The sequence below is a fragment of the Gymnogyps californianus genome, chromosome 2 (assembly GCF_018139145.2).
Source record: "Gymnogyps californianus isolate 813 chromosome 2, ASM1813914v2, whole genome shotgun sequence".
NCBI classification, from domain to species: Eukaryota; Metazoa; Chordata; class Aves; order Accipitriformes; family Cathartidae; genus Gymnogyps; species Gymnogyps californianus.
Window position 1 is genome coordinate 81,255,530 of NC_059472.1, and position 15,541 is coordinate 81,271,070.

At 44.4% G+C, this 15,541-nt stretch overlaps 1 protein-coding gene across 1 annotated transcript in view; it reads left to right on the forward strand.

Moving 5' to 3' along the window:
- Positions 1-225: 225 nt before the first annotated feature.
- TRIO (trio Rho guanine nucleotide exchange factor) overlaps positions 226-15,541 on the forward strand; it is a 263,091-nt gene continuing 247,775 nt past the window's right edge. Inside the window, 1 exon segment of the mRNA XM_050890693.1 lies at positions 226-881. Coding sequence (XP_050746650.1) covers positions 761-881 — 121 coding nt within the window. The 5' untranslated portion in view covers positions 226-760.

Here is a 15,541-nt window from a genome sequence, read left to right on the forward strand (position 1 = left end):
CCGCGCCGCCCGGCGGGCTCCCCCGGCAGCCGCGCCCCAGCCAATGGGGAGCGGGCTCGGCGGGAGCGCTGACGTCCTGCGCCGCCCCGCCCCGTCCCGACCGGTGCCGGACGCATCCGGAGACACCCGAGCTCCCCCGCCCCCCGCTCCGCCGCCCTTGTTCCTCGGGCGGGGACTCGCTTCCTTTCCCGACTCCCCCTTCCCACCCTCCTCCTCCTCCTCCTCCCAGTCAAGATGGAGGACGGCGGCTGCTGCGGCCACCGGCACCGCGGCGGCTAGCGCGGCTGCTGCTCCTCCGACTTGCTCCTCGCTCCCTCAAAAAAGAAAAAAAAAAAAGAAAGAAAGGAAAAAAAAAAAAGGCTGGAAACGTCCCTTCTTTCTCCGCCCACCGGCTGCTGGCTGCGTGGACTGCTGGCCCTTCCCATGCCGTCGTCGTCGCCCTCCTCCTCCTCCTCCCGCGATTGTCTGCGCTCCGGCTGCCGCCCGCCCGCCCGCCCTGACTCCCTGCATGCACACGCCGCCTCCTAGGTGGCTGCGGGGGGTGGGCGCTCCCGGAGCTGCCATTCCGCACATACCTTCATGTCCCTGCGCTCGCTGTGGCCGCCCGCCGCCGCCGCCCCGCATCGCTCGCCCGCTCCGGCTGCCGCCCTAACGGCCGCTCCCGCCCGGAGGTGAAGCCGGGACCCGCGGAGGGGGCGGTGGGGTTGGCGGTGGGTCTCGCCCGGAGGAGCCGCCGCCGCCGCCGCCACACGCAGCAGCCATGAGCAGCGCCGCTACCGCCACCTCCGCCGCCGCCGCCACCACGGCCGGCAGCGGCGCGGGGGAAGGGGCCGAGGAGGCGGCCAAGGACTCGGCGGACATCGCGGCGTTCTTCCGATCCGGTGAGTGCGGCCCCGTCCCCGGGGGGGGGGCGGGGAGGAAGGAAAGGGCAGCGGCGAGGCCGCGACTGGAGGTGGCGGCGAAAGGTGGAAGCGACGTCTTCGTCCCGGAGCTGGGAGAGGGGGCGAGGGCAGCCGGCTTTGTCAGGTGGCCTCGGGGAAGGCTCGCCCTCCCCTCGCCGGCGGGGCCGCCTCGGCTGTGCCCGTCCGTACGGGGCGCCGCCGCGGTTCCTCGGGGAGGCGGCGGTGCGGGGCCCGGCCCGGCCCGCGCAGGGGCGGCCTGGCCGGGCGGCAGCGGGGAAGAAAGCCGAGCCCCCGCGTCCCGTGCCGGGGGGCAGCGGGGCTTCGTCTCGGGCCCAGCAACTCGCGGGCGCTGCTGCGGGCGGGACGCCACCCTTGCCGGCAGAAACGAGGCGTGAAAGCGGGTGCGGCGGGCGGCCCGGCCCGGCCCGGCCGGGTGCGGGGGCCGGGTGCTGCCCCGAGGCGGTGTCACCGGTGACAGGTGAGATTCTCCCTCCGATGCCGGCCCGATAACGGGCGTGTTACCGGGGCCGAGCGGCACCACCTGGCGCCGGGCGGACCCGGTCCCCCCGAAAATGTCCCGGCGGGACGCGGGCGGAGGTGCCGCCGCGGGTCCGGGCAGCCCTCGGTGTCGGAGGGGCGGGGAGGTGAGCGGGGGCAGGGGAGCGGCGCGCCGCAGGGCTGCGGGGAGCGGGCAGCGCTGGCCGGGGCCCCCCGGGGAGGCAGGCAGGGATGACACCGCTATAAAAGGCAACGCGCCTCCGGTCGCGCTCCGCCGGTGCCGTGCTGCTGGGTGGCGGCCGAGGGCAGTGGTGGGAGAGGGCAGCACTGAAGGCGGGTGTTTATAGCGGGAAGGGAAAGAAAAAGACAAAAAGCGAAGCCCACGTTGAGGGGTGTCCGTGCCTCGGGTGAGGCGGGGCGGCAGCGGCTCTCGGGCGCTGCCGGGCTGGGAAGCCAGGCTCGGTGCGGAGGCTGGGGAGGGGAAGGGGGGGAGCCTGTTGACAGGCTGCCGGGATAAAAAAAAATGGAGGCCGCCTTCTCTCTCGATGTTTACTCTCGGCACGCAACCGGGCGGGGAGGGCGGCTGCCCCCGCCACCGAGACGTTGTTCCCCGGGGAATGGCGGCGGGGACGGAGGGGGGAGGAGGGCAGGGCTGCCCGGGCCGCACGAACCGCCGGCGGCGGGGACGGAGCCCTGCCGGCAGCCTGGGCGGCGGCGGCGGCTGAGCCTCCCTCCGGTGCCGGCTGCCCTCCCACGAGCGGCGGCGGCTCCTCCCCTCCCTCCCTCCCTCCCTCCCTCCGCTCCGCCGGCGGCTCCGCGGCCCCCGGGCACCCCCGGCCATCGCTCCCGGGCGGGGCGGCAGGGCAGGGCTGGGCACTTGCTCCGTTTGGATGCCTAAAAAGGAGCGGCGAGCAAGGAAAATGCAGACTCACCGCTGGAAAGATGAGAGGGATTGCCGATTTCGTGTGTAAAAAATAATAATGATGGCAGTAGTAATAATAATAATAATAAAAGCTGTGTTAGTTGGGTTTTTAAGGAAAGTCCATGAGGGAAGTGGGAACCGGCATAATCAGTGCTGCTTGCGGTCAGTGCTTGCTGTTGAATGTGTTTGATTTAACGAGGGTGAAGGAGGAGGTGTGATTTGCAGCAGGCATCCCTGAAGCAGGGTTCAGAGCTGTGTTTGCTTGGACAGACGGTCCGAACAGGGGGCTGCGTCCCCTCTGAAGGGCCTGACGCTCCCTCAGCAGCCTGTTTCACATGACAACGAGTGCAAAACTCCTTGTCTAGTCAGGATGCTGGCCTTGGTGGGGTTCGTCGTGGAAGAAGGACGGAGCTTTGTTGTTCTCAGGAAAAAATCCTGTTGAAAGCAAAATGACAGATTACAACAGTAGACTTCCAATCTGCGTAGTGTAGTTACAAATGGGTACATGTGTAGTAATCTTGCAGTTTTGGAAGACCCTGCCAGCTGTATTAATAGTCAACTTCCACATTTATGTGTGGGTAGAGGGATGACACAGAGTTGATAAGCTTGTAAGTGGTGCAGTGATGACTTCTGATACTGATAACTTCTGATAACAAGGAAGTTGCACTGAGCTTAGTCTTGCAGCAACCGAAAATCTTAAAGCAGTAGAAGGACATGTCAAATGCTTATCGAAAAACTCCTAGAGCGTATTTAACAACTGGCATTCTCATTTCCATATTTACATGTGGAGGTTATCTGGTTCAGCCTGGGCTGTGACATACGCTGGAAAATGTTCTGGTGTCTCTTGTTGGTGTTTGGTAGTGGGAAGAGCTCTTCAAACTCTGCCTCTGTACATGGTCCACTCTTTTATAAGGAAAGGGTCTATTAAGAGATCTCCGGTGCTTCCCTTTGTTTGAAGAGGAGGCACAGTTTTTTTCAGTGAAACACAATGGACACAGCGATCAATGAACAAGCAAAAAACTTCATTTGGTGTACGTGGGAGCAGACAAAATATTTTTCTCTTTACAGTATTTACAATGACAAATGCTTCCTTTTTCCTGTCACTTGCAGAGAATGTCAGCAAAGCTGTAGCTGTTACTTCACAGAGAAAAAGAGTAAAAATGTTACAGTGTTTTCCAGGAGGAAAAAAAAAAAACCCAACAAAAACCCTGCCTAAACAATCAGTTCTAATCTTAGGTTAGTTGAATTGGTCAGTTGAGCTGCCAGTGGGGTTATTGGCTTTCCTCCTGTCCTTTTGTAAGACTAAGCCTGAAGTAGAATTAAAGTAGCCTAAAGAATGGAGTTTCATTATTTGGAAGATGTTTTGTTAGGATATTGAACAGCAGCTAGGTTCACATCACTTGAAACGTGTACGTTTCCAGTTTTCACTTTGGTTATGTAAATGTAAACTCACTCTGAGTTGTTGTGGAAATAAGTTGCAATTGAAATGTGAAGAAAGCAGCTGAACTGGAAGTGAGGTAGTAGTATGAAAACATAAAGATTGTGTCTTGAATTTGAATGAGGAATCCCGTTATTGGAATTGGAAGAAATTGAGGTAGCTTACTTTCCATTATCTATTTGGTATCTAAATCTCATTATTTGAAGTTGAAAAGACAGGAACACCTTGTTAGATCTGTCACCTTCTTTGTGGCAGGATTAAGAGTAAAACTGCTAAGAAGCAGAGTTGAGTGCCAAGCAAAGTGATTAAATTTTGATGGAGAAAACACAGTGGTAGTAGGAAGTGCCTTTCTGTCCTATATGTAAATTGGAGATTAGAGATGACTGTGTAAACTGACAGAAGGGATATGTTTTGAGCTGGAGATGTATAGACAAGCATTGCTTTTTTTCTTATTAAAAAGTGCACTGGCGTGACTTGAAAGGACTAAAAAAATCTCTTAGAATTATGGAAAAACAGACTATTGCTGTATGAAAACTCAGTGGCACAGAGTGTAAGTGGCTGGGTAGAGGGGTTTTAATACATGTGTTAAGTAGACAAGATCTATTCTGTATGAAAAGGTATTAAGATAAAACTTTTCAAAATGTATTCCAAGTTTCAACTTAAAATCCTATGTATTCGGAAGGGCTGAAAATGGCTAACATGAGCAAAGCTGAATTTGAGGGACTGCCATCAAGTCATGGCTTATAGGGCAGTAACCATACAGAGGTTTTGTTTGGTTGTTGTTCTTTTGTTGTTGTTGTTGCTTAAATCTTCATCTTTGCAGCTTTGAGTCCTCAATACTTTGGGAAGGGGACTGTCAACTGACATCTTTAGGATGCAAGAATGAGGGCTGTCTGTTAGGTTTAAATCATGCTATTATAACAGTGTCCTCCAAACCAAAGAATTTTTGCTGGTTGAAGTTAATGAATTTTGGTTTTGAGCATAAAGAACAGAACTTTTTTCATCTAAGTAAAAGAGATATTAATCATACATTTTGTAATTAAACTTACCTTTCTGGGATGACGGAGAAATCTGTGAATACCAAAGGATGCAGAGAAAAAGGCTTGTAAGCACGTCAGTCAACTCCTGGCTAGACAGTATAGCAAGTGCCTTCATAAATGACTGTGATAAGTCTTAGTGGAAAAAAAACCCCAAGTTATCGACTGATAACTCTTCACAGTTTTGCGATGAAAGGGGATGTAATTATTTCCTTTAGATACATTTAGTATGAGTGGGTTCTGCAAACTGTGCATAGCTTCATTCATGTATGGACAAATGATACAGTTTTCAAAGCCATTGAAGAGATTCGTGTTATCACCACCTGTTTATGAGAACACTTGCCACATTTCCAGAAGGAACACAATTTACATACTGAGCAAGAGGCAGGGACCTTTTGGAGAAACAGAGATGTTTGAAAAACAAAGGAAAAACAAGAGGCCCTGGAAGTCTTGTCACTAGGGTGAATAACTACCCAAGCTTTGCCAGGTCAAATCTGAATATAACTGTTAATTGTACTTCGTCACTTGATCTGGGAAAACAAAAAGGTGGAGGATTTTCCATCTAAAAACAAATCTATGCAGGTGGCAGCAGTCCTTTCTCAGGAGGAGGAATATGTCCATAAGATGAATGTGGGTCTGGAGGAGAAGAGCGTCCCGAGTAGGGAGTTCAGTGTGCCACCTCTCCCGAGGTGAAGTCAGCGGACAGGCTGGTAGCCAGAATAGCTTTGAATAGCACCTGGTTCTAGCATCGTACACTTACTCTTTCCTGCTTGTGTACATGCTTCTTAACGTAAGCTTAATGATAAGAGAATTTAAAACTTTGTTTTGAGATATATGTGTAGGTACCAAAATGTCCATGTGAGTTCTTTAGGAAAACGGGATGCTGAAATCTATTGTGATTATGGACATGTAGTTGAAGACTTCTGCAAGTACTAGTGACTTGAGACTTGGATCAGTCTGGGTTCAACCAAGTCTGCCTGTAGCAGCCTAGGCTGATAATTGCTTGAGTAGCTGAGACCATATAGGAAGTATTAATGAGTATCATGAAAAGATGATTGATTTTTTTTTTTCTCATAAATAATGATTGTGTGGTTTGCTTAGTTTTCATGAACATCACTTAACGAATAATACTGTAAAGATAAAAACCAAAACTTTAATCAGAAATTTGCTATTTCAAGTTTACAGGGAGTACCTATGTTTTACTTCTTCCTGACCATATTATTTTATATACTGTTGCCTTGCTTGCTTTACATTAGTGTCCTGTGTGATAGTGGCTGGGAAAGTTGACTGCCTGTAGTAGACAACATTAAAAATGCTACTGTAGTAGAGAAAGTCTCCTAGAAAAGCAGGAAGAAAAGAGAGAGGGAGGGGAAAGATCACATGGAAAAGAAAAAGCAAGCATACTATTAAAAGGCAGCAATTTTTTTTCATGAATACTGCTAATAAAAAACACGCTAGCTTTTAGAACATGGGCAAAATAGCTTTCATATTAGGCATCAAACATGAAAAACAAGCCCAATTTTCAGCTTAAATCCATGAAGGAGAACACACTATGTATAAAGTTAAGATAGTGCCTTTCTAAGAAGGTTCATCCATCTGCTGCTGATGTGTAGTAGCTAACTTACAGAGAAGGTAGTCAGAGCTGTGGTTGTGTGGCTTACTTGGCGTGGCAGTTGGAGTAGCTACAGAGTAGTGACAAATGTCTAACAAAAAATGATCTAATAGCGAAGCCAAAAGTGAAGTGTTGGCAGGCAGCACTGGTGGTACCCCACATGATATTTCCATGCTGTCCTCCGCAAGTATTGATTCTTGGCCCTGTGGCTGTCAGGAGCTGAGGTGTGTTTGGGGGTTTTAAGAAGTGGTGAGCATGCAGAGAACGTAAGGTATGAAACAAGTTGGCCATTCTTTCACGCAGCTTAGAGTGACAACAGCATTTGTATTAAAAAAAAAAATAACAAAAAATTTAAGGTGTTGTGGTGGCTTTTCAGGAATGTTACTTTGTCCTTTGGCTTGCGTTAGTCAGTGAGAAGGTTGCAGCAGTATTGCTGTCATTAGTACTGGTTGACCTGGGCTGAAGAAGTGGTGGATCCTCTTGTGAAGTTTTGAATCCAGTTCCAGCAGCATCCATTTTAATAGGATGGTTGAGGGGGGAGGGGAGAGAGGGAATGATGTTTTGAAAAACACCATAGAGAAATGTCACAACTTGATAGTTGCTGATGTGCAGTATGCAGAACAAAAGTAACTACAGAAACAATGAAGTTACAACGGAGAAGTTACTCTGGGAATAGTGTTGTTGGATTGACGTTTCCTGTGACAATGAAGATGAGGACAGAGTACTTCAGTGTGAAATGCAGCAGCTGTTGTGCAACTTGGCTTAGTGTGGAACAGCCAAACTTCTCTGGGGATAGCAAAGGATAGAGAAAGTTAGAGGTTAGGGTGTGTTTGAAAGAGTCAGAGGCAGAAGTCATGAATATTTCTAAGAGGGGACAGAGAATTACTTGTAACATCTGTGATAGCTGACAGTCGATAAACTAAATGCACATTTGGAGTGGAAGGTAAATGGGAGTTAGAGAAAAGCCAGGTCCATTCTTGAGGGGCGTACGTTTGAGCTGGCACGAAGTGCTGATGTGCTCAGAAAGGAGCTGACCGAAGTCAGAAGAGACTTTGTGCAGCTGAGGCTTTCATTAATTGTGGAGCTTGGTCACTGTGTAGACAAGGTGGGTAGTAAATGTTTCTTAAAGAAGTGGTTTCTCTCCAATTAAACATGTCTCACAGCAACGTAGCAGAAACAGGTATGAAATTTCAACCTGGAATATCATGCGGCTTCCAAAAGCTTTTCCATGTAAAATGACCATCTAGGTAAATAAAATCTGAACCAAGACTGGAAATACTTCTGCTACCCCAATATAAAGAGAAAATATTAATGTTGCTCTACTCTTTTTCAATTAAAAATTAAAAAAAAAATTCTAGTGTCAACAAATGCGCCTGTTTAGATGCAGACTGTTAGGTCAATTTATTAATAGGGTGAAACTGCACTGTGATTTTGGTCTGCAGCTTGAAGAAGGAGGTGAGATCACTGAAATAGCTGTTTGGTCAGCAAAAGTGTTAAAATAGGAAAGACACATTGAAACTTTGGAAATGCACTGGTGGTTGAGGGATATTCTTCTGAAAGTGGGTGATGATTTTTCTGCTTGATGTTGGTGAGAACCAAGTCTGATCCTAAAAAAAAAAAAAAAAAAAAAAAGCTACTGGGTAAAATAAAAAAAAAATTGAAGGTCGTAGCACGCTATTTTAAATCTAATGACTAAAATGGTTGCATCTACTTGGTTGTTCTCATAAAGAAATCTGCTTGATTTGGAGAAGGATCTTTGTTTAAGTTAACATTTTTCTTGGTGCAGCGAACTCAAAAAGTAGACTACTGGTGAAGTAATACTGATGATCTGCAAAGCTGAGTCATATTCCTTCAGGAAGGATACTGCTGTTTTGAGAAAACAGATCACTTACCCAGTAATGAGGAGGAGGAATTGAAATGACAAGGAATAACTCAAGTGCTTTTAGCAGTAGACACTACAGTACACTAAAGCATCCGATTTTCAGCCTCTGGAGTAGGTTGTTATATTGATATACAAAGAGGAGGGTCATAAATGAGTAGTGTCCACAAAGTTTCACCAAACAGTCTGAGTGACAAGACTCTGCTTTAAAGATACAAAGCCCTTCCCAGTGGCTTCTCTGCCAAATAGCTGCTCTAACTCATCTGAAACTGGAGCTTTTGATCCCAGCCTCTTGTGGTTGCACAGAGGAGGAGATAGCCTAATTGTCTTTGTGCATTTGTTTAAAAAATAGGGTTGTTTTCCAAGGTTGTTGAGTGGAGTCTTCTCAAATCATTTAGTCAAATTTGTTTCATCTTCTGTATCACAGTTACTGCCATACATAAGTGGCAGTAGCACTGGTTAATAAAAAACACTGCAAATATGTAACAGGTTTTCCTGCTGAGCAGTGCTGAACTGTGCATCTTGCTGGTATTTTGAATGTGATGTTTTGTAACCTGGACCTTACTGAAGAACTGAAATCAGTATTACTGTTTTGTAATTATGGTGGGTTTTTTCTTAAGAGGAAAAAGGAACCTTTACAGGGAGATGAGAAAATTCCTTAAGTTTTTCATCTCTCAGGGCCTAAGATGATAAGGAAGCAAGATGTAAATGATAGGAAGAAAAATGTAGGCTTCCAGCACTCAAAATATGCCAGTAGTTTGCTTTGGTATGTTTTATAGTATAGTATTTCAACAGAGTGCTCAGATAATTCCTACAAATCTGTGTAAGAGTCAGGTTAATGTTATCAGCTTGTGTAACAGAGTCGGAACATGAGGCTGAGATTCGGGAAGGTTTGTTTTACCAGTGTGCATGGGGATATATGTGTGCATGTATACACTGTCAAACTAAATATTCTGTGTAGCTTAGAAAACTTGAGTTTGCATGATGAATCTTTTTAACAAAAAGTTGGAGAAAGTATTCTGGGCGGCAGGCGCTGAATGTGGCTATTGTGAGTAATCCCGATGTGTTCTAGTCATCTGTGAAACTACCCGGAGCTTAATTACTCATGTTTCCTTGTAGTCTTAGTGCCTGTATGAGCAGTAATAGTTATTCATGAGGTGTCTGCAGACTGTGTAAACAACCAGTAGTGATTTTTGTGGTTAGCTTCGTACATAACTGTTTAGCAATTAGAGGCTGAGGGTCTGGGGTCATAGCGAAGTGAGATTTCGTAAGTGCTAAAAATGAACAGGGAAATATACTGCAGCCAGTAGGGCTCACAAGGACATGTTAAATACCTACTTTTTTTTATATAGTCTGTACTTCTTGCATAAAACAGTGAATTAAAATCCAAACCCTTTAGATTTTATACTGAATTCCTGCATTTTTGTGCATCAGTGAAACCTGCAGCCTTATGAGATACTTTGTCAAGGCATTTGGTCAAAGGCTTTTCACTAAGCTTTGTGATGGTCACATAGCTGGTAAATAACTTTGAGGCTATCAAACAGTAAGAAATGTTATTGCTGAGATTTCTTGAAAAAAGAAAAGTCTCGAATGTTGAAGTCTTGAGGACTGCTTGTTTTCAGAGCCCAAGCAGATGTTAAATGTTGGGATGAAATGAGGTGACATTTCTTAAAACTTGGCCCAGATAATAAAAGGAGGACACATCAAGAACAGCAGGAGAATACATCAAGAACATCCCAAGAAGTGAGTTAGAATAAATGGAGTGTTTAAATACTAAATATTACTTGGCTAACCTCTTATGTTACCAAATGGACTTTGCTGTACCCATTGTGTAGACTTGGCTGTACACTATTGGATATAATTTTCTACCAGCATTAAGGTAGTAAGTCCTTCACTTTCCAAATGTTTATCATGCCACTGACTTTTGGACATGTTGGGTTATGCAGCATTGAGTGCAAAGATGATATCATTTTCTGAGATCATAAAAATGCTCCACCCTCTTCTAAAAAAATTTAGGCTAAGGTTGAAATGTCTTGGCCTTTTGTAATTCTTCTGGAATTAGAAGAATAGGTATCTGCAGCTGAAGGCACAGAAGAAAGGTAGAAAGCTGTCAGCAAATCAAGGTGAATTGAAATATAAGTTGACTGGATTGTCCTATTCTACGCAAAAGCTGATAGTACATAGTGTGGTGAAGATCAGACTTAAGAAGATGTGAAACCCCATCTTTAGAGGCCTCCTTCTGTCTGTTACTATAGGGAAGTAGAATAGGATATGATTTCTCTGCTGAAGAAACTGAACAGCCATGATTTTTGTTTTTTAAAAAATAAAGCTTTAATCTCTAAGTTTTTGTCCCTGTCTTCATTTATTTATTTGGTTTATTGATGTTAGTTAGCAAGTCCATTTTGGTTGCATATTGCACATCAGGTTGGTCCTAAAAGAATGGAAATGGGACAGTTACAGCAGTAGCTAATGCTCTTGCTTTGCACCCCTTAAAGTCATACTTTGTGTGCCTCAAGTAGTTGTTTTCTGCAGTTAAGGATAGTTGTTAGACTTGAACTTACTATGGCTTGCAAAGTTCAAAATTGGAAATCAGTGCTCTGCATTGCTTAACTGACAGGGGATTATATGAGCCAGGCCTCTGTAAGGACAACAAAGGCTAGCCAAACTAAAATTTATTAGGACAGTGGCACCTTTTCAGATGGAAAGATGAGGTCAGCCATAGTGGCTTATCTAGTAACTTGTTGATTGGCTTGTTAATGCTTTATATTAAATAAGTAAATAAAAATTAAGAGACCAGCTTCTCCAAATGTAGTGGAAGGAAAACAAGGACACTCACTTGACTGAATTTCTTGCCTCGGTGGCTGAGCAGAAAGTTACAAACGTGAACTTCATTTCTGTTCCCATTATGGGAAAATTCTACTGTTTGTCTATTGAATTATCAAGGCAGCAGAGCCAAGTCAAGCCTGCTTATAAGAAAGTGATAAAATATGATTTGGCTAGTGGTGATCCTTGCAGTGGATAGCCATGACATGCTGTTACCTGTCAGTGCAGAAAGAGCAGTATCTTTTGTAGTACAATGCGAGGACTGGAGTAAAATTTGCCTATCCTTAACTCAGAACAAGGGTAAAACTCAGCCAACAATAACTACTCGGTGTGTGTGTGGGTGTTAACTTTTGTTGTTTAAGCTTGGAGTCAGATGCATCCTTCCCTTGCCAAAGGGAAACATTTGAGAAGCTGTGACGCATTTACACAGATGAAGGAAGGAAATGTCCAAAAGAGTCAAAAGCTAAAAATAGATCAGTTTACTGAGTTGAACTCTGGGTAGGAATTGAAGAACTAAATATAAATCTAAATTTGAACTTTTGTGACTTGCATAACTGAGTAGTGTAACCCTTTCTGGTTTTTTTTGCATTAAACTTTATAGTGGACAACTTCAGGTGAAGACTTGCGTCAGGCCTTGTGAGGTGGCTTTCCAGTGCCTTAAATAGCACTGAGAAGTCTGACTATCTCTTGATAATTATTGTTATAGCACAGTTTAACTCCCTGGAAAAGTGGATTGTGGGTTGTTTTTTCTGTCTGTTTGTTTTGAAGAGCTTCTCTGTGGAAATGGTATCTCCTGACTCTGCTGAACAGCAGTTTTAAGCCGGTAGCTATTAGAACCAGTATCTGTGAGGTTAAAAGGAGTAATTTTTTTTCCCCTAGTTTCTTCAAGAAGCAGTAAATTTGGCTCTGTCTGACCCATATGTAAAAAGTGGTGATAACCTGAACATTTAAGAATTGATGTTTGGTTGTCCAGAAAGGTTTGCTTTCTGCCCTGCCACAAACCCCAGTTTGGAAGCTATCAGCTTTCCTTTGTGGTAAAGAAAAAATAAGCTTGTCAGGGTGTTTAAAATCTGTGTAATGGAAGACAATATTGGAAAAACTCTTCATATGCAAAAGTGTTCTAGATTACTGTCCTTAGATGATGACAGTAGTGCCATGAAAATCAAGATAAGCAAATTTTCTTTCTTTCTCCCTGGAGCAACACTGTACGTTTTTGGGGGAACTGGGGGCAACCCACACAATGCTGCTAACTAAAAACTGGCCTTTTCCAGTCTGATGAAGGAGGGCCAGTGCAAATGAATCTCTGTGGTTTAGTGTTTGCCAGCTGCCAGTGAAGAGAAGTTCTTTCATGATGCTATACCTAATTCTAAGCTTTGCATTGGAGAGGTGAAATACATATAGTTAATGCTTTGACTTTGTCAGAAAAACAAATGTTACTATTAAAATAGATGTATTTACAAATATAGTAAACGTAATAGGAAATTATGGGTAAAAATGGTAGCATTGATTAGATTAACTTCAAGCAGTAACTGTCTTCCCCTCCACCCCCCAAGATGGCAGGGTTAGTTTTTATATTTAATACCCTCCCTTTTCTTACTATATTGTCTGCTGTAAAATGTTTGCTTGGCAGATGTATAAATAGTTGTGCTCTTGTTTGCTTTTTCTTTTTGTTTGGTTTTCCAGAGGAGCCTGAGAATGTTTTTGCAAGGTTGTTTTGAACCAATTTGGTGTCTTTGATTACTAAAATAGTATTTGTTCCAAGCAGCAATGTATCTGTTAAAGCAATGAACAGTTTGTAGCAAAATGACCTGACTACCTACAGTCATGGGTATATACCAATATGCCAATTTAAACTTTATATTTATGGAATATATTGTTATATAGCAAAGCGTGAGAACTACTATTTTTAAAGTTTCATTTTTCTAGAATATGCTTTTGAAGTGGATTTGTCCATGTTGCTGTCCCCACTGTGTTAACCACTGTTAGAAAGTTAAAGCTGTAAAAACCTTTTGAAAGACCAATTGCTTAGCTGGGCAGCTACTTAATCTGTGATGTTTCTGCTTGTAGGCAAGTTCATGACGTAGAATCTGAGCAGGACGTGACTTGCAGTTCATGTCCGCTGAGGCAACAAGAGTGGGTTCAAAGAGCAAGAAGGTGCTGCTCTCCATAATGCTGTAGATGGCCTCTAGGCAGTGAAAAGGAAGTGGCAGAGCCCTGCATTTGAGTGTGGGAAGGTAAGGATGGATATACCTTGATACTAAGGCAGAGCACTCAATGGGCAGCCTTTAAGTTGTCTGGGCTGCCTGAGCTGGTTCCCTTCTGTGCATATGCTGCAGCTTTTGTATGTGTTGGTATAGCAGAGAATAAGAAGAAGGTTTTTTATGGTCTTGAGCAGCCAACATAGTATTCTAGGCTTTGTTTCTTTGTGGAGTGTTTTCAGTACTTGGGGTAGGAATCTCACTCCCACTTGGCCTCCTTTGCTAGTACTTTGTGTTCTGGCTCCTGTTCTAGCTACAAAGCTTCAGAGGTGGGGTACAAAACTGGCTGCTTTGGGTTCTCCTAGTTTAATGAGACTTGCCTAACCACAGGAGAGATGAGTGTTGGAGGAGGGATAGCCATCTTTTTCCGGTGTGGCTTTTTACTGCCTTAATTGTTGTCCTTACTTGTGTGATCCCTTCTTTTGTTCCTTTTCCTCAATAAATAAGACAGAGGTTCAACAGACAATAAGCTCAATCGCTGGGCATCAGTGTTCATCTCCACAGGAGGTCCATTACGTGTACAGAGATAAGTAGGGAGTCCTATGGAAAAGCACTGCACAGTTTGAGTGTTACAGCGTGTGTGCTACACTGACAAATAAGGGTTGCACAGGCAACTTTAATGCTGCATTACCTAGTTTTTGAGTGCTTTTTGTGGCAGCTTCAATCAAGCCTGATCCTAGCTCAATTAAGTCATTGTTTAGCGTTTATGTAAAGTTTTCATTAAATGCCTTGGTGGATGACAGGAGATGACATTAGTTTTACCAGACTGCACTGGATTACTGTGTTACATCAGAGTTATTTTGGGAGTAGAAATGCATTAATTCACTATATAATATTAAGCAAGGCAGATGTGTAAGCTGCTTTATTACATAGACATGTTGAGGAAAGCACCTCTTCAAACACAAATTAAGTACTTGGAGACTTTTTTTGGACAAACAACCCTACTGTTAAATTTCTTAGGGTTTGATTTGTGTCACTTGAGGATCGTGTTAGTTCTGCCATGCTAGTAAAAACTAAATGAAGCAGGAGGTAAAAATTGTCAAATATCAAGGAGGAAAAAGGAACCAAATTATCCTTTCATAAGCTTATATATAATTAAGATCTAAAAGACAAAGTGTGTTCACGTGAGGGAAGCTTTCCACAGCATAACAGACTAGGTTTCACGTGCAAAACCCCCATGGAAGAGTAGATGACACTGAAGGACTTTGGAAATACATATTGATAAGTGACCTAAGTTACTCCACTGTTTATTTTGCCAGCTATGTGGACTGTATTAAGCACACAACTGGTAAAATTGCTGCTTTAATAAGAAGCTTTCTGAACTGAGCTATCGTGTAACCTCTGAGGAAGGACCCAAATGGAGATGAAGGGGTGCCTCTCCTCAGGATAGGAAAGAATTATGTTGCTGTGTAAAAGCTACATTCTGCCTGTTTTGTGGAATAGAAATTGGCTGAATATATGAAATAACTGTTTCCATAGTAAGCTAAATCTCTTAATGCAATGAAATGGATTCCTTATTGAAAGGTGACTGGGAAGATAGCTAATTATCAGAGACAAAATAACCCCGTATCTCCATAGTGGAGTCATATGTCAAAGGTGACAAACATCTGGAAACGTTAGAGTTATATTTAAAACTTCAGTATTCATTGGTTTCCAGGTCGTCTTGTTGGAGATTGGTTCTCCTAGCTTTTGAACAGCACACAGCATAAGGGCAGTATTACCATCCACATTAAAACCAAGAATGAATTAATTCTATTTAAGTGGCACATTTCTCATCCAAGCATCCATTCCTTTTGAAGAAAATTGGAGAATAAGGCCAAGATCCAAGTAAAAATTTGTGTTTCTGTTGTGGTGTTGTTATCGCAGGGAAAGGGAGGGAGAAGTGAGCAAAACAGTTGCTCGAGCTGGGGACCAGTTGAGCAATTTCTAACCAGTGAGGCAGGACTTCCATGTGAATTGTTGAGCATGTGATAGTTGAAGTAGAGCTCTGGAGAATAAGCTCTGCTGTCCTTATCATGGTTCTGCCCAAATATGTTCAAGTTTGGCACTGATGTGAGATGTAGTCTTCGAGAAGGCGGCAATACTTGGCCTAGGGCAGGCAGGAACGTATCTAAGATGATGAAGGATGGAAGAGAAAATCGAGGAAGGAGAAGATAACTTACAGAATTCAGG